The following is a 23,206-nucleotide window of genomic DNA, read 5'->3' as shown; positions in this document are numbered from 1 at the left end:
ATAATAAAATATTTCGTTTACATCTATGCTGATGACACAACCATCTATGGCAACACATCAAAGGCCGTAAATGATGATGTCCTCTCTGATTCTCTCTCCTCTGATCTTGAGTGCGTGGTACAGTGGGGAAAGAGGTGGCTGGCTACCTTTAATGCATCTAAGACCAAACTTCTATCTCTACATCATAAACGCTCTGATCCCCATCTGGCATCAATTGAAATGGATGGCTCTCGTCTAGGGGAGCCCCCATGTTTTGATAAGCTTCTGGGCTTGACCTTTACCCCTGATCTTAAATGGAACACATTCATCAAATCTGTGGCCAAGGTCGCTGGGAAAATGGTGGTATCCGTCTACCGCTCCAGAAGATATCTCACTAATTATGCAATTCTCTACCTATATAAGAGCCAAGTACGTCCAAGGATGGAGTACTGCTGCCATATCTGGGCAGGAGCTGCTAAAAACAACCTATCCTGCCTTGACAGAGTACAAAATAGACTTCGTGGCTTGGTGGGGGATGCCCTTTTCTCTTCCCAGCATCCTCTTTCCCACAGAAGAAACGTAGAGAGCCTGTCTTTGTTCTATCGTTATTTCCATGGCAAGTGCTCGTCTGAACTCCATTCTCTGGTCCCCCCTCGCCAATCTTTTTCAAAAAACGCCCGACTAGCTGAAACAACCGTCAATAATTTTCCCCACTCCTAACCTGTGCCTAAATCCAAACGTAGATTCCACGAACAAAGCTTTTTTCTTAGAACTGCACGCCTGTGGAACTCTGTTCCGCTTGCCTGTTTCCCTCCCGATTCAACCTGGATGTCTTCAAGTCCAACACAAACAAATTCCTGATGAACCGCCCCCCTAAGTAATGACACCTTATCAATTCTCCAATACTATTGCTACACTATCCCATTAATTACTGTACACACAATAACCCTTATCCCCGAGTGGCTATTGGGCCTTGATAAGTGGTGAACTCCATGTAAAAAAAGGCCAATCATCTATATATATAAAAGGCAAAATATGTGTTTGTGTGCGTGTGTGTGTTTGTATGTCTCGCAAAAACTTTCGACAGAGGCCACAGAATCTGAATATGTGTGTAGACTGTGTTGCAATATCCTCAATTAATCAGTTACTTGTCAATTATAAAGTGAAACTGGAATAGGACCGACCACTTCCCTAGATGAGTTCATAATTAACGGATACTCAAATTTAACAGCTAAATCTGACCCCCAAGATCGCCATGGGCATGGAATATGTGCCTACTTTAAGGATGGCTTCCCGTGTGGCAGGGATATCTCTAGAGAAGATCCTAACTTACCCTATATGTGCTTCAGGGTTGCACTTGCTAACACCACTGCATTTATATTTGCCCTCTATAGGCCCCACAACAGCGGAGTTACTATCTTTAAGAGCATATCTGAGAAAATAGACCACATACTGTCTTCACATCCCTCGGCTAACATCCACATATGTGGTGACTTTAACGTCCATAACGTGGAATGGCTGACCCATTTAAATAAGACAGATGATGAGGGGAGGTTTTGTCATGTTTTTGCTATTGCTTATGATCTCACTCAGATTGTTCGCGAACCCACCCGTGTGCCCGATACACCCGGTCAATATGCAAGCCTCGTAGACCTTTTTCTCTCAACTTCCCCTGAGCTATGTTCATATTCCGTTCATTCTCCTCTAGGATCCTCCGACCACTCCGTCGTATCAGTTAAGATAAAAACGAAATGTAAGAAGCCCCCAGACGTACCCCTCCACCGTACTGTATACCGATACTCTATGGCTGACTGGGATAGCTTCCGTACATTCATATCTGATTTACCTCTGCACTCCATGTTTAAAAAGGATGTGTCCTCTATAGTATCAGATCTGACCGAATGGTTAATTGTAGGCATAGACCAATTCATACCATCTAAAAAATTCCAACAAAAACCTAGCAGCCAGCCATGGTTCTCCCCAGAATGTGCTGCTGCTATCGCGCACAGAAATCACTTTTTCCATAGCTACCTACGTAATAGATGCACTGAGACTAAAGCTGCTTTTAGGTCTGCCAGCAACCACTGTAAAAGAGTAATAAAAAATGCAAGAGAGCTATATGCCCAGTCTGTTAAATCCAAGGTAGCTGATCAGCGGCTTGGATCCCACCAGTTTTGGCAAATAACAAATAGGATCCTGAACAAAAGTGTGCGTTCTATCCCAACCATTATCAATGGACCAGAGTTCATCTCGTCAGCGTCAGACAAGGCCAAACTATTTGCAAAGAACTTTGCAGCTAATTCTACCCTATGCGACGAAGACCATCAACTCCCCATATTTCCTCCTATAACACAGAACAAGCTAGGTAACATACAACTATCCGTGCATGAGGTAGCCAAGCTAATAAAGAACCTAGATTCCAGTAAAGCAACTGGCCCTGATGGCATCCCAATTATAGTGTTAAAAAAGCTTCAACCAGAACTTGCTCCCATACTTACGAAACTATTTAAGCGCTGCCTTAAGGAGAAGTGCTTTCCGACTCCCTGGAAGACCTCATCAGTTTGCCCTGTATTTAAGAATTTAGGTGATAAGTCACCTCCCTCTCAATACAGACCTATAAGTCTCCTGTGTGTTATGAGTAAGTTGCTGGAATCCATATTAAATAGAGAAATAGTCAACCACCTAAGCAGGAATAACCTTCTTAGTGACACACAATATGGTTTCCGCTCTGCAAGATCTACCGCAGATGTGCTGACGGTTATATCCCACAGGATTAGTGAATCTCTTGACAAAGGCTTCCTTTCTAGGGCAATTGCTCTCGACATATCAAAGGCCTTCGACAAGGTATGCCATAAGGGTCTACTTCACAAGATTTCCAGCTACGGTATAACTGGAAATGTTTTCTCAATCATTAAATCATTTCTCTCCGATAGGCTCATAAGAGTAGTGGTAGATGGACAAAAATCGGAGGCCTGCAATATAAATGTTGGAGTCCCTCAGGAGTCAATCCTGGGCCCAACTCTCTTCCTGATCTACATCAATGACCTCCCTAAACACATACTTAAATCATTCGTTGACATCTATGCTGATGACACGACCATCTACGGCAACACATCAAAGGCTGTAAATGACAAAGTTCTCTCGGATTCTCTCTCCTCTGATCTCGAGCGCGTGGTTCAGTGGGGGAAGATGTGGCTGGTTACCTTTAATGCATCCAAAACCAAACTCCTATCCTTACATCATCAACGCTCTGATCCCCATCTGGCATCAATTGTGATGGATGGCTTTCGTCTGGGTGAGGCCCCGTGTTTTGACAAGCTTCTGGGTTTGACCTTTACTCCTGATCTGAAATGGAACACGTACATCAAGTCTGTTGCCAAGGTCGCTGGAAAGATGGTGGGATCCTTCTACCGCTCCAGAAGATATCTCACTACGGATGCAATTCTCTATCTATATAAAAGCCAAGTACGTCCAAGGATGGAATACTGTTGCCACATCTGGGCAGGAGCTGCTAAAAACAGCCTATCCTGCCTTGCCAGAGTACAAAATAGACTTCGTGGCTTAGTGGGGGATGCCCTTTTCTCTACCCTGCAACCTCTCTCCCACAGAAGAAACGTTGCGAGCCTGTCCTTGTTTTATCGTTATTTCTATGGCAGATGCTCGTCTGAACTCCAATCTCTGGTCCCCCCTCGCCAATCTTTCACGAAAAACACCCGTCTAGCTGAATCCACTGTGAAAAATTTCCCCCACTCTATATCTGTGCCTAAATCAAAACGCAGATTCCATGAACAAAGCTTCTTTCTTAGAACTGCACGCCTGTGGAACTCTGTTCCGTCTGCCTGCTTCCCTCCGGACTACAACTTGGTTGTCTTCAAGTCCAATGTTAACAAATTCCTAATGAACCGCCCCCTTAAGTAAACATTTCAGCAAATCTCCTCACTAACGTAATGTACTTGCAATAACCCTTATCCCTGAGTGGCTTCCGGGCCTTGATAAGTGGTGATCACTGTGTAAAAAAAAAAAAAAGTTTTATATTACAAAAGTAATCGATATTTTTACAATATACAGACACAACTTCCTTCCAGCTAACGAAAAAAAATATTAAGAAATTTCGAGGTTTGAACCTACAGAATACGCCGTGCAAAAAACAAAAAAAAACAACAAAAAAAAAACAAAAAAAAGACGTAAATTTTCAAGTCTTATAAAATTATTTGCAGTTAATGAAAAAAAATTAAGAAGTTTACGTGCTGAGTTGGAATCTACGTTATGCAAAAAAAAAAAAAGTGCTATCAACTTAGCCACAGTAGGATTTTGACGTAGTTCTACATAGCTAAGCGACGACATGGAAAAATGACTTCACCGATGATAGATAACTTTAAATAACGGTTTCGATTATCGATTATCGGTAATTATCTTGGGTATTCTGAGACAAAACTTAAGTAAAATCACTCCCAGACTGTTAATTAAAGTTCCGTAAATTTTAAAGAAAAATTTTTCAGCCGTTTCGGAGTCTATAAGGAACGAACTCACACAGAGACAAAGTTGCATTTATATATGTAATTGTATATGTTTACAATTATGATTAAATAATAATTTTTAATTCATATCAATATTAATATATATATATATATATATATATATATATATATATATATATATATACTAACAAAAGTACCCGTCGTTGACTGGGTTAAAAAAAAACCGACAGAAAATGGACTCTGATTTATGAAAGTACTAGCGGTGGTACCCGGCGTTTCCTGGGTGTTTGGAGGTGTGTATGCTGTTAAATAAAAAAGAAACCGGGGGGGGGGGTGTAAAAGTTGGTAGGATCGAACCGGAAGCCCTGAGGCGAAGTTTGAAAATAAAATCGGCCAGCCAGAATGAGTTACTGAAAGATGTTTGAATTTATTTAAGTAAGAACCAAATTGACAGGTGCGCGCACGGAAGTCGTAGAGCGTTACGACGACGAGGACGACGACTACGACGACTACGACGACTATGACGACGTAAGCAATAGCTATTCAGCAAATGAGGTCAATGACTAGGTTTGTTTTTTATAAGCGAAGTAAGAAAAGGAAACAACGTAAAACTTAAGTGGGGGGGGGGGGTAATCAAAACATTGAAAAAAAAACACACAAAAAAACGGAAGGCAAACGAACGATGTTAAATGTAAAAATCGAAAAAACAAAAAAGAAAACAGAAAAACGAACACGTGAAAACTGGCTTAAATAAGCCTGTTTCGATATTAAAATTTAAAAAAATCGGTGGGTACTCGGGTGTTTATGGGTGTGTGGTCGGGGGTGGAAAGCGAAGTAAAAAACAAAACAGAAAAACGAACGTTACGTGAAAAATGGCGTAAATAAAACTGGTTCAATATTTAAATTTAAAAAATTTAAAAAAAGACATCTCACACCACGATTCGAACCCAAAACGCTTAGATAACGAACCAACGCACTAACCAACTGAGCTAATGCGACGCACATGAAATTTAGTCAGTTTTTCAACTATTTAAAGTAAATCAGGTCATCACGTCATCTGTCGAATGCGTAGAACCGGTCGTCGTCACGAGAGGATCGTTTTTGTTGACCCATTCCCCTGTCGAAAATTGTCGATTTCTAGATGCAAAAATGAACGTCTTTGGCCAATTTTTCGAGCGAAGGAGGCAGCTTCAATATGATACCAGTTTGTGAATTTTTGTTCTGTCTGCCGAAAGTTTTTAGCGGAGACCAAACACACATACATACTAACATACATACACACATTTTCGCTTTTATATATATAGATGATAGGTTATGAAAAGGAAGGGTTGTAAAGAGAAAACTTCGAATTTGGGGGTATCAAAACCAAAGCAAAATATGATGAAAGTACAAATAAAATAGATAAACCCCATAATTTATCATACCATACCTGTTCACACTGAAACACTTATCACAATATTCTGTGGATCTATATAAAAAAAGACCTGTTAAACTTTGTGGCATATTTCTATTCTATGGAGGTCAGGCGCGAACGAACACCCCATCATTTTATTATACCATATTTCTTCAAACTGAAACATAATTATCAAAGTATACTTACGCAGATAGATATGAACAGTCTTTATTAATGTTTGTGCCTATTTCCATTCTATGGAGGCCAGGCTTGAACGCAGACCCCACAATTTTATTATACCATCCCTATTTAAGTTAAAACATACTTATCAAAGTATTATTATGTACATCTATATTAAAAACACTTGTAAACGTTTTTTTTTTTTTAAATTTTTAAATTCTTTATTTCGATACTTTGTGGACCAGTCGCGAACGCAGACACCACAATTTTAGTGAACCACCGTTCTGCCAGATCAAACATACCCATTTCTGTGTCTCGATACATCTTCTATGATTATATGTAATCAGTTTTTTTAAATAGTCAACCATATAGGAGCCTATTTGTGACCACACACACATACACAAACACACACAGACATTCAGCTTTATATATATATATATATATATATATATATATATATATATATATATATATATATATATATACAGTGTTCAAAAAAGTAGTCACCCGTATTTTTATTCAATTAGCATAGATTAATGCATAGGTTCTCATCATATACAGTTAATTCTTTAGTGAATGGAGTCTGAACCTTGTAATTGTTTCCATCGAAGCCTCTCAATGCAATATTGGAAAGAACTGTTACGGGTTTTACCCTCGTCATTTGCCAACAAAATCTCTCTCACTTTTTCTTTTTTTCTCTTAATGTTTTTCTCCAAACAATTCTGCTGACCATTTTCACAAAACTTCCCTACCTGACCATGACCAGAGAAAACCAATTTTTTGACAACTTAAACTCAAAACCTGAATTTAAACCCCCACTGTCTGGTATCTGTCTCCACCGTCAGACATCTACGTTCCAACCTTCCAGATGTGGAACCGCAATTTATTATTACCAAGCTTGGCTTGTTGTTTCTCTCCGAAAGCGGCAGTGGCGGAATTGTTTCTTTAGACGATTTCTCAATCAAAGGTTATTTAACTTCAAACCTGGCCTTCATGACTAGGGCTATGACAACAGCATATTCTTTTCATTGTTTTGGCTCTCGAGTATATATCCGACATAGTTAGATACAGTTAATCAACTGAGAACCACATCACTCTATATAAAAAACATATAAGGTATCAATAGATACACACCGGAGAGTCCAAATAATGAAAAGAATATACTATTCTCCTAGCCCTACTCATGACCGACACGGACATGGAATAGGTGCCTACAATAAGGATGACTTCCCTTGCGGCAGGGATATCTCTAAAAAAGACTCAAAACTTTCGAGTAGCACTTACTCAAAGCACTGCTTTCCTGTTTTTCTCAAGACCGTCACACGAGGATTGTGCCACTATCTTTACAAGTATCGCTAAACAAATTGACCATATCTCGACTGCCCATTCTCAGTCAATATACACGGCTGTGAAGATTTCAATTTTTACAACGTTGAATGGCTGGTCCACTTAAGTAATACAGATGATGACTGGAGTCCTGTCATGGCTTCTCGACTGCCTATGATGTAACACTCGCTTGCCCTAAGGAACATTAAAACTAATAGTGTCAATTCCTCAGATTTCCCTTTGTATCGCACTGTGTATCGCTACGTTTTGACCAACAAAAAAAAAAAGTATTCGTCATAGCATCCGACTTGACAAAGAGTGGGCATACATATACATATACCCTCTGAAAATCTCAACTTAAACCAAATAGTCAACCATGGTACATCTCTGAATGTGCTGCTGCAATTACACAAACCAACAAAACAAATGTTCAGAAAATAAAGCCCCATTTAAAACAGCTAGTAACCACTGCTGAAAGCTTATTGAAAATGCAAGAGGGTCTTTTACCGTAAATGTTAAATCTAAAGTTAAGCAACGTTGAACTTGGTCAGTACTAAATGGGTGACCATTTGGGACTTTCAGGTGGTGTATGTGCTCTCTGCTTATCTCGGCATTGTTTCCAGTCGTCCTGGACTTCTTGTCACTGGTCTCAAACAGTACCGATTCAGGAGAGATATGGTTGAAGATTACGCAACCTTTACCTCACAATAACACGCGCAGCTGTCCCTACAGGGAGTACCTTTGTCTTTCGAGTCTGAACGGAGGCATCGATCGATAAGTCTAAAGTTGCTGAGAAGAGGCAAGATTCTTATGAGTTTTGCCAAAGAAGGTTCTGAACAGATGCGTAACGTCCATCACAGCCATTATCTACGGATCTGAGGTGGTTACTTAAGCATACGAAAAAGTAAAACTTTTCGCTAAGAACTTCGTATCAAACTCCTCTTTGTGTGGCCGCCTACCCCAACCCCAGTATTTCCTCTCAGGAAGGCGAATACTCTACATAACATCCATATAATTGTCCGAGATGTTTTTAACCTTTATTCCAGCAAGGCAACTGGTCCTAACAATATTCCAATTATTTTGCTCAAGAAACCGTAACCTGAACTAGTTCCAAAAGTTTAAAAAAAAAGTTGCTTAAGCGTTGCCTTAAGGAAAATTGCTTCCTAACGCATTAGAAAACCTCAGTATTACGTTATGAGTTTCGTTTGGTTGTTTTACGGCATATCAATCCTTTTCGGGTTATTTAATGTAGAATCCAGTTATTTTTAGAAATAGTATTCATGTTGCATCCAGTTATTTTGGAGAAGGTTTTTATTCTTCAAACTCTTTGTATCTTCAATTTCTACTTTGTAGTGTTTTGTTTGGTTGTTTTATAGTGGATTTTATCGTTTTCCTTCCCTGCCCTGTAGAACATGAATGAGTTTTGCAATGCAAGAGGGGATAGGGTTGCAGTATTAAATGTTTGGAACATTTTAAGTTAGGAAACCAGTCAGGAAGTGGGGGAGATAGAAAGAGAAAGGGAAGATGGGGAAAAAGAAAAGGGGGAAAAGGTGGGTTGTAGTTTTTGGTACTGATAGTGCATACAGGAAACTGTATTCTCTTTCGAAGTAATCTCCTCCAGCTGCAATGCCATCGTTGTCAATTTTGTTCCAAAAACTTGTAAAGTTATCTTGTGTGAGCGTGTCAATAACCCTCGTCACAGCCTCTTTAATCCCGTAAATTGTATACTAACGACAGCCTCCACAGTTTACCTTTATCTTAGCTACAATAGCCATATCTGGACTCTTGTTCTGATGGGGAATTGTCTTGCTACCCATCTTGGTCAAATAGTTAGTAATTATTTCTAAGCTCCCTTGAAACAAACTTCGTGCAAATCAGCTGCATCTTCCCACACTCACATCAAACTGTGCACTTATTGTATCTATAAACACACAACGGTCCTTATCAATAAAATTCTGTATTTGGCCAAGCCACTCGTTTCCTTAATATTCCCACACCTCTTACCATCTCTTCCAGATTCCCCGCCTTCCCTGAATCGCTTATACCACTCTAAAATTGCTAAGATATTTATGCATTAGTGTTCAAAAGCAGTTCTACTTTACTGTGGCATTTTTTCCAAATTTAAAATAAAATTTTATTGCATATCGTTCTTCTAAAGTATCCTCACATCCAGATTTCATTTTTGAAAGTTACCAGCTATGGCAATCAGGCTTTAGTAGAGTGTATTTCAATTCCTACTGTAGCCGTTCGTTAGAGCCAGACCTCATAAAAATGGGCCAGTCATCTTATGACAGTGTAACAATGACATACTGAATGTTAAAGACTCTACAACAATGTTAAATGCCTGTACAAAAAAGAATTTATTGAAGTCCCCTCATATTTGTAATCTTCGGGCTATTGGTCTCAGCTTAATGTTAGCTTAAGAACGTTCTAGTCCATGTAACCTCAGACACTCTTCATTTGTAATTTGTCGAACTTGGAACGCTTTTTTTTGGGAACTCGGGAACCTTTTTGTTGAACTCGGGAATCTTTTTGTTGAACTCGGGAATCTTTTTGTTGAACTCGGGAATCTTTTTGTTGAACTCGGGAATCTTTTTGTTGAACTCGGGATTCTTTTTGTTGAACTCGGTAATCAGCAAGGAATTCTGAACGGAATCCTTCATTTTATCCATTGGGGTTGAATTCTCTCGTTCTGTCAGCCATGGCGACGTAGAAGTCCTAGGTACTGCGGAATTGTACTTTGAGGATTGCCAGCTCGGTGTATTATGGCGTTGTAAATATATAGATATAACAACAAATAATATTTTATGCTTAGTATTTTTTTTTATTAACAAAAACGAACCCATTTTTTTCAAAATCCATTTTTATTATTTATTTGCTTTCAAATTCTTGACAACATGTCATTATGGAATTTCCAAAAAGTTGATCTACCAGTTGGTGTTGGAGCGACTCTTCAAGTAAGAAGAGATCTTGGGGTGGCTAGCAACGCGAGTCCTCAGGGCCATCAATTTAGGGTAGCTGCTGAACATGGACTGGTTCTCCATGTAGGGGTTCTCCAGGCAGGCGTGGCACATCATGTCACACCACATCATCTACAAAAACAAAACGCAAAATTGGAATTATTTACCTTCATATAATTACCATTAAAACGATACCTACATATGTACCTATTTACGTCACGCTGTAAACAAGTGTTTTACTAATATATCTACCACTAAATATATGTAGAGCTTACATGCTTGATTGTAATCTATACACACGAAGTTGAGGGTTTTGTCGCATTCATATAGATACTAGCAAGAGTTCCCGTCGTTGCCCGGGTGTAGCGATAAATAGTAGGATTATACATTTAAAAGCAATAAGAGATTTAAAATTCATGCAAAAATTGGTCGAATCTTTATGACATAAAAAATAAAAGAAAACTTACCTGGTCACCCATGAAGAATTTGTTACCACCATCGCGCATGCTCAGTGTCCTCTCCATGAAAGGCATGATACGGTTAAAGGTGTTCATGTATCTCCATTGCAGGTAGTTCTGTAATATCAAAGAAAAACAATGTTTTAAAACGTGTTACATGAATTTATATAATGTATATTGCAATATTGTATGCGTTTGCACACGGTTTTCAGCATATAGATGCACACGTATCTATAGGAATGAACTTGAATACCTAGTAGGCCTTATCCTCGAGTATCTATGGTCTCACTGTACAGGGTTTGTTAGGTCAATCTTTAACAGAGCGCGGGCGCGCGTATCGCAGCAGCAATTGTACGACAGATATAGACGTGTGACACGTGATCCGAGAGCGACAGGAACACAAGTTCCCAAAACAGGGCAGAACAAAGACAAGTACTCATGCACTTATTGATCCGTGCTGAAATAATAATGTTATTATTTAAGAAGCCATTCTTAACATGAGGAGGGGAGGGTGTTTTGTACATATTCTGTACTTTAAACTTACAATTGAATACAAAAAATATATCATAAAACTTTAATTAAACTTGGAAATACGATTTAAATAATAGCGCGGATCAGTAAGTGCATTAGCACCTAAAGTCAGAGTACCAAGTGTTAGACAAAGCAGAGATTTTTTTAATCACATTGGAGTACGATATATCTATTGAATAAAAGACAAGGCGTTATTTTGGAAGTACCTGTAAATAAATGACTGCCGTTTCAACAGAAAGAAAAGTGAATGTTTGCATACAAGGTGTGCGTCCCGAATGTTGACATGTTACACACATGGCGCGAGGATGCTTTTCCTTTCAAGTAAACGTTGACTAAAAATGAGAACATTAATGGCAAATTCGAATATCTATATATCTCTTATGGAGATCAACTGTTAGCCCCAGGAAGGGACCCCTAAATTTTTGAGAACTTTGACTTCATTAAAATGAAGACAAAAAATTCTATATGTATATGGATTTTTTAAAATTATATTTAATTATTATCGGACTGCTATCATTATAAAACATTCCAGGATAGAAGAATGCTTACATAAAGCAACAACAGAAAGCGGATATAGAAACAGAGTTGGGCACAGAGCGAGGACAAACCGACACATTTTCTTTAATGCCAAACATCCGCACCCCCGCCACGCGCCTTCACTGATGTCACATCCATCATACTAAAATCGAAAAGGTCGTCATCGGGAATAAACAAAATATTTTATAACCCAGCTGTGTGTGTGTTTTATTTCGCAACGTTTCGGCTAATTATTCCACTGGCCTTCGTCAGGTGGTTAACCGAGACGGGATAAGAATATAGACAGCAACTATGGAAGGTGGTATATGCTATGGATGCAGTTGAGAGATTCGACATTCTTATTCGGTCTCCGTTTACCACCTGACGATGGCCAGAGAAAGAGTTGGCCGAAACGTCGTGAAATAAGAACTAGAAGATGAAGTAATAGTCCGATAATAATTAAATAAAATAAATAATAAACATTACTCATCTCAAAAGAATTCCAAATAATTCCAATGATACAGTGGTCCTCGATATTACCGTAAACTATATCCGGTGGCGAGGCCTCAGCTTTTTTTTCTTTTGCATAGGCGTCACCACTTATCAAGGCCGAGATGCCACTCAAGGATAAGGATTAAAGAGTGTACAGTATTCAAGAGGGCAATATAGTAATCGATAGTAATGGAAGTTCGGTAAATTTTTTAACTTAAGTGGAACGGCTCATCAGAAACTTGTTCACGTTGGACTTGAAGACAACCATTCCAGTCAGCTGGAAAGCAGGAAAACGGAAGACAATTCCACAGGCGTGCAGTTCTCAGAAAGAAGATTTGTTCATGGAATCTACGTTTAGGTTTAGGCACAGATAAAGAGTGGGGAAATTATTGATAATGTTTTCAGCAAGACGAGTGTTTCTTGTGAAAGTTTTGCGAGGGGGGACCATAGATTGAAGCTCAGTCGAACACTTTCCATGAAAATAACGATAAAGCAGAGACAAACTCGCAACATCTCTTCTGTGAGATAGAGGTTGCAGCGAAGAGAAAAGGACATCTCCCACCAGGCCGCGAAGTGTATTTTGAACCCTATCAAGGCAGGACTTTTCTAGCAGCTCCTGCCCATATGTGGCAACAGTATTCCATCCTTGGAGGTATCTGGCTCTTATATAGATAGAGAATTGCATCAGCAGTGAGATATCTACTGGATCGATAGAAGGATCCGACGATTTTTCCAGCGGCCTTGGCAACAGATTTGATGTACGTGTTCCATTTAAGATCAGAAGTAAAGGTCAAGCCCAGAAGCCTGTCAAAACTTGAGGACCCCCCAAGACGAGAGCCATTCATTTTAATTGATGCAAGATGGGGATCAGAACGTTGATGATGTAAAGATAGAAACTTGGTTTTAGATGCATTAAAAGTAACCAGCCACTCCTTTCCCCATTGTACAACTTGATCAAGATCAGAGGAGAGAGAATCGGAGAGAACTTGGTCGTTTACTGTCTTAGATGTGCTACCATAGATGGTAGTGTCATCAGCAAAAATGTCTACGAATGATGTAATGATGTGATTTGGAAGATCATTAATGTAGATCAGGAAAGAGTTGGGCGCAGGATGGACCCCTGAGGGACTCCAGCATTTATACTGTGAGCTTCTGATTTTTGCCCATCAACTACTACTCTTATGAACCTATCAGAGAGAAATGATTTAATAATTGAGAAGACATTTCCAGCTATACCATAGCTGGAGATCTTGTGAAGTAAACCTTTATGCCATACCCTATCAAAGGCCTTTGATATGTCAAGAGCAATTGTCCTAGAAAGGTTGCCTCCGTAGAGAGATTTGCTAATCCTATGAGATATAACTGTAAGCACATCTGCTGTAGATCTAGCAGAACGGAAACCATATTGTGTGTCACTAAGAAGGTTATCTTTGCTGAGATGGTTGATTACTTCTCGATTTAACCAGGATTCCAGCAACTTACTCATGACGCACAGGAAACTTATTGGCCTGTACTGAGAGGGGGATGAACGATCACCTGAATTATTAAATACAGGGCATACTGATGAGATTTTCCAGGGTGATGGGAAGCAATTCTCCTTAAGACAACGTTTAAACAGTTTTGTAAGTATGGGTGCTAGTTCTGGTTGAAGTTTTTTGAGTACTATAATTGGAATACCGTCAAGGCCGGTTGCTTTACTGGAATCAAGGTTTTTGATTAGCTTGGCAACATAACGTACAGATATACGTATATCATATAGCTATTAAATTCGACCTGATTCAGTTTCTAATATAATTTTTTCTCCCTGAGAATTTAGAGAAAGTGTAAGTTTTGTTTTCAATTAAAAATATTAACATTAATTAAATTTCCGAATGAACACACGATGTAACAAGTGTGACCCATCGGGTCAGGGGTAATCTAATATTTTCCTAAAAATATCAAAACAATGTGTACTTACGTCGAAGTTAGAGTTCATCATATCACCGTTGTTACCTCCCATGGTGGGAGACATCATTCCACGGTTACCTCCCATGTTGGGTGACATCACTCCAGAGTTACCTCCCATGTTGGAGTTTCCTCCCATGTCGGAAGACATCATTCCGTTGTTACCAAACTGAATTGAATAGGAAACAAACACAAAAAAATGGGTTAATAAATGCATGCCTTATGGTGTTCAGCGATTCTAAAACTACCCAGGAAACGTAGATATGTGAGAAATATTTAATGAAGCAAGGTTACATAATCTACAACCCTACTTATGTGCTTTCGATCCACATTATGCTGACTAAATCACCAAACCGCAAAATCTCACCCCTTTACTGTTAAGGCCAATATATACCGGAAATACTCCTATGCCCTCACAGAACTACACTTTGGAATTTCTCCTTTTTTTCTTTTTTTTTCTATTTTTAACTTATGCGACTTTTAGTTTCGGAGTAGATAGCGTTCGGAAATATGGAGATCAAGGGACAGACCGATAGACAGACCGACAGACAGACATATAGCCGTTTATATATATATATATATATATATATATATATATATATATATATAAAATAAAATAAAAATTACAATTAAATTTACCAAAATGATCCAAGATGGTAAAACTAAAGTATATTATAAATATTAAAGAATTAATATTTATAAAGTTATCTCAACCAGATGTAAAAGCTCGATATAACCAAATAGGAGATAGAGCTTATAATACGAGAAAACAGTTAATAAAACATGTTAAAAACACTTTGAAAAAGAGTTTAAAAACATATTTAATCTGAAAAGGAAACACTTGATAAGTGGATAGTCCTTAATCCGCGGAGTTTCGAAGAAATACTTTCCTTCTCATCAGAGATGAGGAATTAGCAAAATGCGGGATCGGATTTTGCATACAAAAGTATTTGATGAAACAAGAAGTAAGTCAAAGATCTTACTTGATAAAAAAAAAAATTAAACAGAAGGAATATGGTGATGAAAAAGGTGATTACACGTGAATGTATAGTCTGGTGAACGATAAATAATCCAATGACGGTAAAATCCCAAAATATAACTTTAAGAAAGTGTATTGAATTTCCATTTGCACAAGTAAAATCCAAGGAAATCCCGTAATTGGAAGATGGTCCAAAATAATCCAAAGGCTGAAATCCATGGAATAATTCACAAATATGTACAAGGGAAAAGGGAAAAAATTCCAATAATATTAATAAAAGAAAAATCGGTATGCTTTTCAAACTGCTGCTAATATATAATTATGTCAATAACGAGTAAATCTTAAAAGAAATAACTTATCAAGATAAGAAAAGCTCAACGTGATTAAGGGGAGAAAAAAAAAACAACAACAATAATATTAAATGCAAGTATAAAAAAACTGGCTTAATAATATTAAGGTGTACCTACTTTTTATTTCTTTTTGTCATATAATCTTATTAATTCATTCCCATTTTATTTCTATTAAACCAGTTTTTACTATATTTACATTTGTATATATATTTCTCTTCTGATGAGAAGCATTTGGCATCGAAAGGTGATGACTTGAAATTATTTCTTTCTGAATTTTCCCCTTAAATATCCCTTTATTGTTTTGATGATATTATATACTTACATACAACTTTTATTCCTCAGCTTTCATTTATATATATATATATATATATATATATATATATATATATATATATATATATATATATATATATATATATATATGGGTGTGTGTGTGTGGGGGGGGTAAATATATTAAAGGTGGAAAACCCATGACTTAAAACGAGGTTATTAAGCGTGCTTAATAAAAAATAGCAAAATAGAATATTTTTATTTATATAGACAAGTATTACATAGTCGCTACACTGAACTTGCTAATGTTTCGGACAATTAGTTGGCAAACACCAAAAGTTTCACTAAAAAGATATATATTTCATTTCTTCCATTTAATAAACGATTGCCTTTAGTGGAACATACGCTTAATTACGTCGCCTTATGTGAACTTCTGGTTCTTGCCAAGCAATTGTTCGCAACATGTTCAGTGTAGCGAACCATGTTCAGTGTCCGAAACATGTTCAGTGTTCGAAATATGTTCGGTGTACAAATTATCCGAAACAGTTCAAAACATGTCCAGTGTACGAATTGTGTTCGAAACATGTTCAGTGTTCGAAATATGTTCAGTGTACAAATTATCCGAAACAGTTCAAAACATGTTCAGTGTACCAATTATGTTCGAAACATGTTCAGTGTTCGAAATATGTTCGGTGTACAAATTATCCGAAACAGTTCAAAACATGTTCAGTGTACGAATTGTGTTCGAAACATGTTCAATGTATCAATTATACGCATTCGAAACTTGTTCAGTATTCGAAACATGATCAGTGTTAGAAACATATTCAGTGTTAGAAACATGATCAGTGTTAGAAACATATTCAGTGTTAGAAACATGTTCAGTGTACCAATTGTCTGAAACATGTCCGAAATATGTTCAGAGTAGCGACTGTATAATATCTATATATATATATATATATATATATATATATATATATATACATACACACACACACACACACACACACACACACACATATATATATATATATATATATATATATATATATAGGTTTGGGGTGTTCAAAAGTCAGAACTAATGAAAACAAGGACGTGACCACGCTGGACTACTTAGTTTGGCCATACATAGAGTATATTACGAATATCACCTCCAAAAACATCAAAGCCAACCTGATCGCCGACATCATATATATATATATATATATATATATATATATATATATATATATATATATATATATATAGTGTGTAATAAAATAATGCGAATCTGAAATATTTAGCATTTCCAAAATGACCAATCTATAATCTGTATTTTATTACTGTGTCTTTCATCTAATAAAACCTCCATTTGAAAGAAGCCTTATGTGTGTTTCAGGTAAATTAAACGAGAGAGCAATGACGATACCGTGGGTATGATGTCAATCATATACATAAATCAACAGCATAACTGAGAAAACATTCTAAATTTACTGCCTCACCCTGAAGCGTCCGTTCTTCCAGTGGTAGTACCTCATGTAATCGTGCATGATTTCATAGAAGCAATCAGCGATGTAGTCACACCTCATCATGTCCATGCTGCTCTTGGGGTAGAAATCTAAGAAAGAAATTTTAAATTTTACAAAAATAGGGGTAAGTTTGCAGCGCAAGAATATATACAAATCGAAAAAAAGGAAGATTTAAGCATATACACCAGTGAGTAAACTTACATATATGGGTAGTACACTGAATATCGATTATTATTGTCATTTCGTCATGCAAATCACACAGGAGCATTAAAAACATATAGTTTTTTTGAGAACATTTAAAAATTATGCGATAAATACATGTTAGAAATATTGCGAAACAGATATATATGTCACAGTAAAATACAAATAATAGCCGAATTACGAAATAATTAATTAATAAAATGTCCTTTTAACACATTAGTATGCAAATTAGTTTATTGGGACTTGAAATAAATCGAGATTATATAGAGATTTACGTGTCTCTTGTGTGAAGTGGAATTAACTTTGGATATGATATTTATGCATCTATGCATAATGCGAGGGATCCTTAAATCTCATATATATATATATATATATATATATATATATATATATATATATATATATATATATATATAATTATAAAACTCAAATGACCTTGTAACGATGTATGTAACCCACTTTCCTTTTTACAACATCCGGTTGCGCATGCGGGCATGAGCTGCGGACTGAAATATTAACGTTATTATTTCGAAATTCTTATTTAACATGGGAAGAGTGGGGTTTAAAATAACTTAAACGTAATACGGAAATGAACGATGTAAAAAAAAAGCAGACAGTATTAACAATCGCTTATTCGGATAATATAAATTCGAAAAAAAAAAGAACAATTGCGAAGCTGAAATATTAACGTTATTATTTCGAAATTATTATTTAGCATGGGAAGAGTGGTGTTTAAAATAACTTAAACGTAAAACAGAAATGAACGATGTAAAAAAAGTAGATATATAAAAAATTAGAATTTAATTATAATAAGTATTATGGTATCTGTTCAGTGCACGTTTACCTATAAGTATACCCAACCACTTATAATTCAGTATCTGTAATTTTTTTTTTCAAAAATAATCAATGATAATAAACAGAACGACTCATAGAAATCTATCTATATTCTTTTTTCTTTTTAATATACATTCATAGAAATGTTTCTGTTATGTCAAAAAAACCCTATTTTCTTTACGTCAGACGTGTCACGCCCACACATGAATTCCATAGCTAATATAACATACTGACCCAACGGGTCACGGGTAGTCTAGTATACATATATATATGTATATATATATATATATATGTGTGTGTGTGTGTGTGTGTGTGTGTGTACCTCCAATCTTTAGTGGAATGGGGACATAAATGGAGGGTTTATTTAACGAAAAAAAAAGCATTAAAAATATACGTGCGGGGTTCAAACCTACAGAGCACGTCATGTAAAAAAACAAAAACAAACAAAAAAAAAACATGTAAATTTTCATGTCTGATAAAATTCTTTGCAGTTAATGAAAAAAAAAAATTAAGAAATTTACGTGCAGAATTTGAACCTATAGACCACGTCATGCAAAAAAACAAAAACAAAAACAAAAACCCCCCACACACAAAAAGCACGCTATCAATTTACCCATAGTAGAATTTTCTCGACCCGTTGTTCTATCATTGATGGTGAATGACTTTACCGATGATAAACTAAAATAACCGTTTCGATTATCGATTATCGATAATTATCGGGGCATTCTGAGAAAAAAAAAACTCAGCTAAGATCATTCCTAGACTTACCCACTGTAAATTTTAAAGAAAACATGTTCATCCATTTCGGAGTCTATAAGGAACGAACTCACACACAGACGAAGTAGCATATATATATATATATATATATATATATATATATATATATATATGTGTGTGTGTGTGTGTGTGTGTGTGCGTGTGTGTATATTTTCCATCGAATAGATCTTTTGTTATCGACTTTATTTAACAACTCAAAATGTTAAATAAAATCTATTTTATAATGGTTTATATAGCATAATGTGCTCCTTAAATACTTACTGTGTTCGCGGGCTAAGTACCTGGCAATGGCCATGGTCTCAGGCATCTTCATGCCACCATCCATCTCCAAGACGGGCACACGCATGCATGGCATATCTGAAAAGAATAAACATTAACTTTGTATTATTCAATATATTTTATTACCAGACCTTGTTCTGGATCGATTATTTTAAGTTTAGTTAAAAAAATTTTTTTAAATATTGAAATTTTATGTAAGACTCTTGCATTATTTCCATTTCGTTTAAAGTTGATTTTAGATTTATAACTTTTTAGGTGATTATTAAAATTGTCTACATTGAAATAATCTTCTTGGACGGAATAATTAAACTGGAGCGAATGACACTTTTCTACTGCTGCAAAGACAAAAAGAGCAGAATCAGCTATCGTTTTGATAGGTCAACTGCTGCGGAGGTGTAACGTGGAAAATCCGACAAGATTACTTTATGTATTATATACTGAATTATTATTTTACATTTTATTTCCGCAAAAGCCTCGATAGTATCGCCAGTGCTTTTTATTATGAAAAAAAAACAAAAAAAACAAACAAACAAGAAAACAAAACAAAAAACAACGTGTGTACGTTTTCTTAACTTCCCAACTATCTACTTAATGATATAAATAGTCCGTTGGCAGTCTCTTTTCTGATATTGTAGATTTGGTTAAACAAATAAAAACAAGTGTTGACGTCCGATGTAAAAAATCTTGCATTGCTTATCTTTAGTTTAAAATCGGAGTTAGTGTTTTGTTTTTGTATTTTTAGGTTATTATCACAATTGTATACATTATAATAATCTTCCTTGCCGGAATAATTAAACTGAAGCGAAATGCACTTTTCAACTATTGCAAAGGGAAAAAGAAAAACAATAACAAAATGCTATTCTAATGTATTTTTGTATGATGAATACAAATCTCGTATCAAAAATCATACAAAAATATATTAGAATAGCACTTTCTTATTGTTTTTGTTTTTGTGTAATAAAAAACCTTTTTGCTTTGTAGAGCATACCCATTGCACCAACTGGAGTTGACGCCGGCTGCAGCAAACATCATACGAAGAATCTCGGCACGGCCGCAGTCATTGAAATAATACGAAGTGTAGTTAGGCATGGTTAGAGAATTGTTGGTGTTGCAATAACTTATAAAAAACGTTCTGCTTCTACTCTAAATCTTGTCTGATTCAAAAGACTGGCAGCACCGGTTAATATACAGTCTTTTTAGAACCAAACTCGTTAGAGTGATTGCGTGTTAGCTAAGGACACCTGGTAATTGCAGAGTATAATTAGACATAATAATTACACGAATAACTCTGCGCTACGAAACAGGTGCTGTCAAGAATTGTGCATTTCCACATACTTAAAGAAATATCTCCCCACTTATATACGGCATGATCAGGTTTGACACACCGGTTCCCGTCAGATCACCGGTTCAGCAACGTTTAGCTTGGCCAATACCAGATGGGTGATCATTTGCGACTTCCAGGTACTGTATGTTATCTCGGCATTGTTTCTAGTCATCTTGGTTTTCTCTTTGGCACACTTAAAGGGTGTCCTTTGTTTTTCGAGACAGAACGGAGGCATCGAAAGAAATAAACGGTAAGATTGTCAATATCTTAAAATTTGGAATATAACTTTTGGTATTTATTTACATATATATTTTTTATTTATTTACACACACGTGTGTGTGTATGTGCGTGTGTGTGTGTGTGTGTGTATGTGTATGATATTACACGTATAATTATAAGTAAAGTAAAATTTCTTACCATTCCTGTATTTGTCCCATTCGTTGAACTCGAACCTCTTGTCCATGTATTTGACGCCGGCAGCGGCGAACATCATACGAAGGATCTCGGCACGGCCACGGCCATTGAAGTAGTAGAGAGTGTAGTTCGGCATGGTTACAAAGTTGTTGGTGCTTCACGGACTCGGAAGGAAACGTTTTAGATCGACTCTGAGTTTGGTCTGATAGCAAAGTGCAGAAAACTAGTCAATTTATAGTCGGTTTGCGTGATACATAAGCAAGTGTTTTGCGTCCCGTCCAAGGACGCCTATTCAGTCGCGTCCAAATGCTGATTGCAATTCAGACGTTAATTGTGTTAAGCTGCGCACGAATGAAATGGATAAAAGATGTCAATTACCAAAGTTGTCCTTTTTTCTGCAGTTTGGCTTTATTTCAAAATGTATTGAATCAGTGCAAGTCATCTAAATGTTTCGACGTTAATTAAATAATTGTTTTCCTCGCACTTTGTCTATTAGGCTTTTCTAAAAGCTAAGCACACGTGCGAGATGATATACATCGAAAATTCTAGCGTATTAAATTGCATGCTTTATTGGACTTTGTTAGTTAGATTTAAAATGAAAATCATATAACCACGGATTTAGCCTGACAATTTCTTTCGGAAATGATGCATAAACGTTTCTGTGTAGCTTACTTGCGATGATATAGTTGCATACTAATACTAAGTCCCACTGCCGTCTTATGCAATATTAAAATATTAACTATCTGAATACGTAATATAGTATATATATATGTATATATATATATATATATATATATATATATATATATATACTATATATTTTACTATATATATATACTAGCCGCCTTCCTCACCAAACAAGTCTGGTTGGGGAACCAGTTTAGTCGCCGGGGTACCCGACCATGAGGCAGGTAATACTGGGTTACATGGCGCCAGTAGCATATGACATGACCTGACATAAATATGTATATATACATATATATATATATATATACATATATATACATATATATATACATACATATATATATACATATACATATATACATATATACATATATATATACACACACATATATATATATATATATATATATATATATATATATATATATATATATATACTAGCAGGGGTGCCCGGCGTTGCTCGGGTGTTTGGAGGTGTATGCTGTGCAAAAAAAGAAAAAAAACAAAAAAATGGTTAATTTTTAAAAACTTTGACCCCTATTATGACCCCTTAAAATTTATTGTCTCGGGCTCAAATCACTTTATTAAGTTAGATCCATGTTCAAGGAACCTATATCTAAAATTTCAAGTGTCTAGACCCAAAATTGTCGGAGGAGTTTGGTAGAGTTCTTAAAGGTCAAATCGTTGAAATTTGACCCCTTAACAGCCAAATTTCTGGCTGACACCCGTCACATCGATTCTCCCAAATCTCAGTACCCGGTATTTCAAATTTCGAGTCTATAGACTAAAAATTGACAGAGTTATTGCGTAGGGAAATGTACACAGACAGACAGACAGACAGACAGACAGACAGACACGTTCACTTTTATAGATATATAGATAGATAGATATAGATATATAGTAAAAACTTTGTTGAAATTCAAAGACATATTTTTTCTTTTAAATAACTGTTTTTTATTTCATCGAAAATTTGAGCTACAAATATATAAATCTATGTATTTATGTTTGAATGTTTACCTAAAACTTTCAACAGAGGCGACAGATTTTCACAAGATCAGTATTGTTTTGAAGCTCGACCCTTCAGACGACAAATACCGAAAAATTGGACAAAAGCATTAATTTGTTCACTCTTAACTGGGCACTTTTCTACAGGGAGGGATTGCTTTTTTCGCCGATATTTTCGAAAATCATCCCCTCTTTCCGATTGTCTAGCCTTAATTTAAACCTACGTCACTTCAAGTTTGGCTTTGATCGTAACAGCAAAGACGACACGTTTTTCCTCCGTTCTTTTCCTCCTTCGCGGTACGGGTTCAAGCCTGCCGTCTTACT

General features: G+C 36.4%; 2 protein-coding genes across 2 annotated transcripts in view; one reads left to right on the top strand and one right to left on the bottom strand.

Moving 5' to 3' along the window:
• Positions 1-23,206, top strand: part of LOC145265707 (S-crystallin SL20-1-like) — a 296,744-nt gene that overhangs the window by 27,944 nt on the left and 245,594 nt on the right. The gene's annotated exons all lie outside the window — the stretch shown is intronic.
• Positions 10,284-21,380, bottom strand: LOC145265705 (S-crystallin SL20-1-like). The gene is made up of 7 exons (XM_080121762.1): positions 21,194-21,380; positions 19,435-19,530; positions 17,335-17,450; positions 14,372-14,426; positions 14,271-14,305; positions 10,784-10,891; positions 10,284-10,448 (listed from the first exon to the last, which is right to left on the bottom strand). Exons 1-7 carry the CDS (start codon positions 21,324-21,326, stop codon positions 10,284-10,286), a joined length of 708 nt encoding a protein of 235 aa, XP_079977888.1. The 5' UTR covers positions 21,327-21,380.

This window comes from Euprymna scolopes, chromosome 40, assembly GCF_053919585.1.
Source record: "Euprymna scolopes isolate OS-2025 chromosome 40, ASM5391958v1, whole genome shotgun sequence".
Lineage (NCBI taxonomy): Eukaryota > Metazoa > Mollusca > Cephalopoda > Sepiida > Sepiolidae > Euprymna > Euprymna scolopes.
The sequence above is the reverse complement of the archived record's forward strand: the minus strand, read 5'-3'. Positions and strand labels throughout refer to the sequence as shown.

Excerpts from the sequence above, each read along its gene's own strand:
- LOC145265705 (XM_080121762.1), bottom strand. The coding sequence starts at position 21,326 with ATGCCGAACTACACTCTCTACTACTTCAATGGCCGTGGCCGTGCCGAG. Across the intron at positions 14,306-14,371 it reads AGGAAACTCCAACATGGGAG|GTAACAACGGTGATATGATG; the intron begins GTAACTCTGGAG and ends CCACCATGGGAG. Across the intron at positions 10,449-10,783 it reads AATTCTTCATGGGTGACCAG|ATGATGTGGTGTGACATGAT; the intron begins GTAAGTTTTCTT and ends TTGTTTTTGTAG.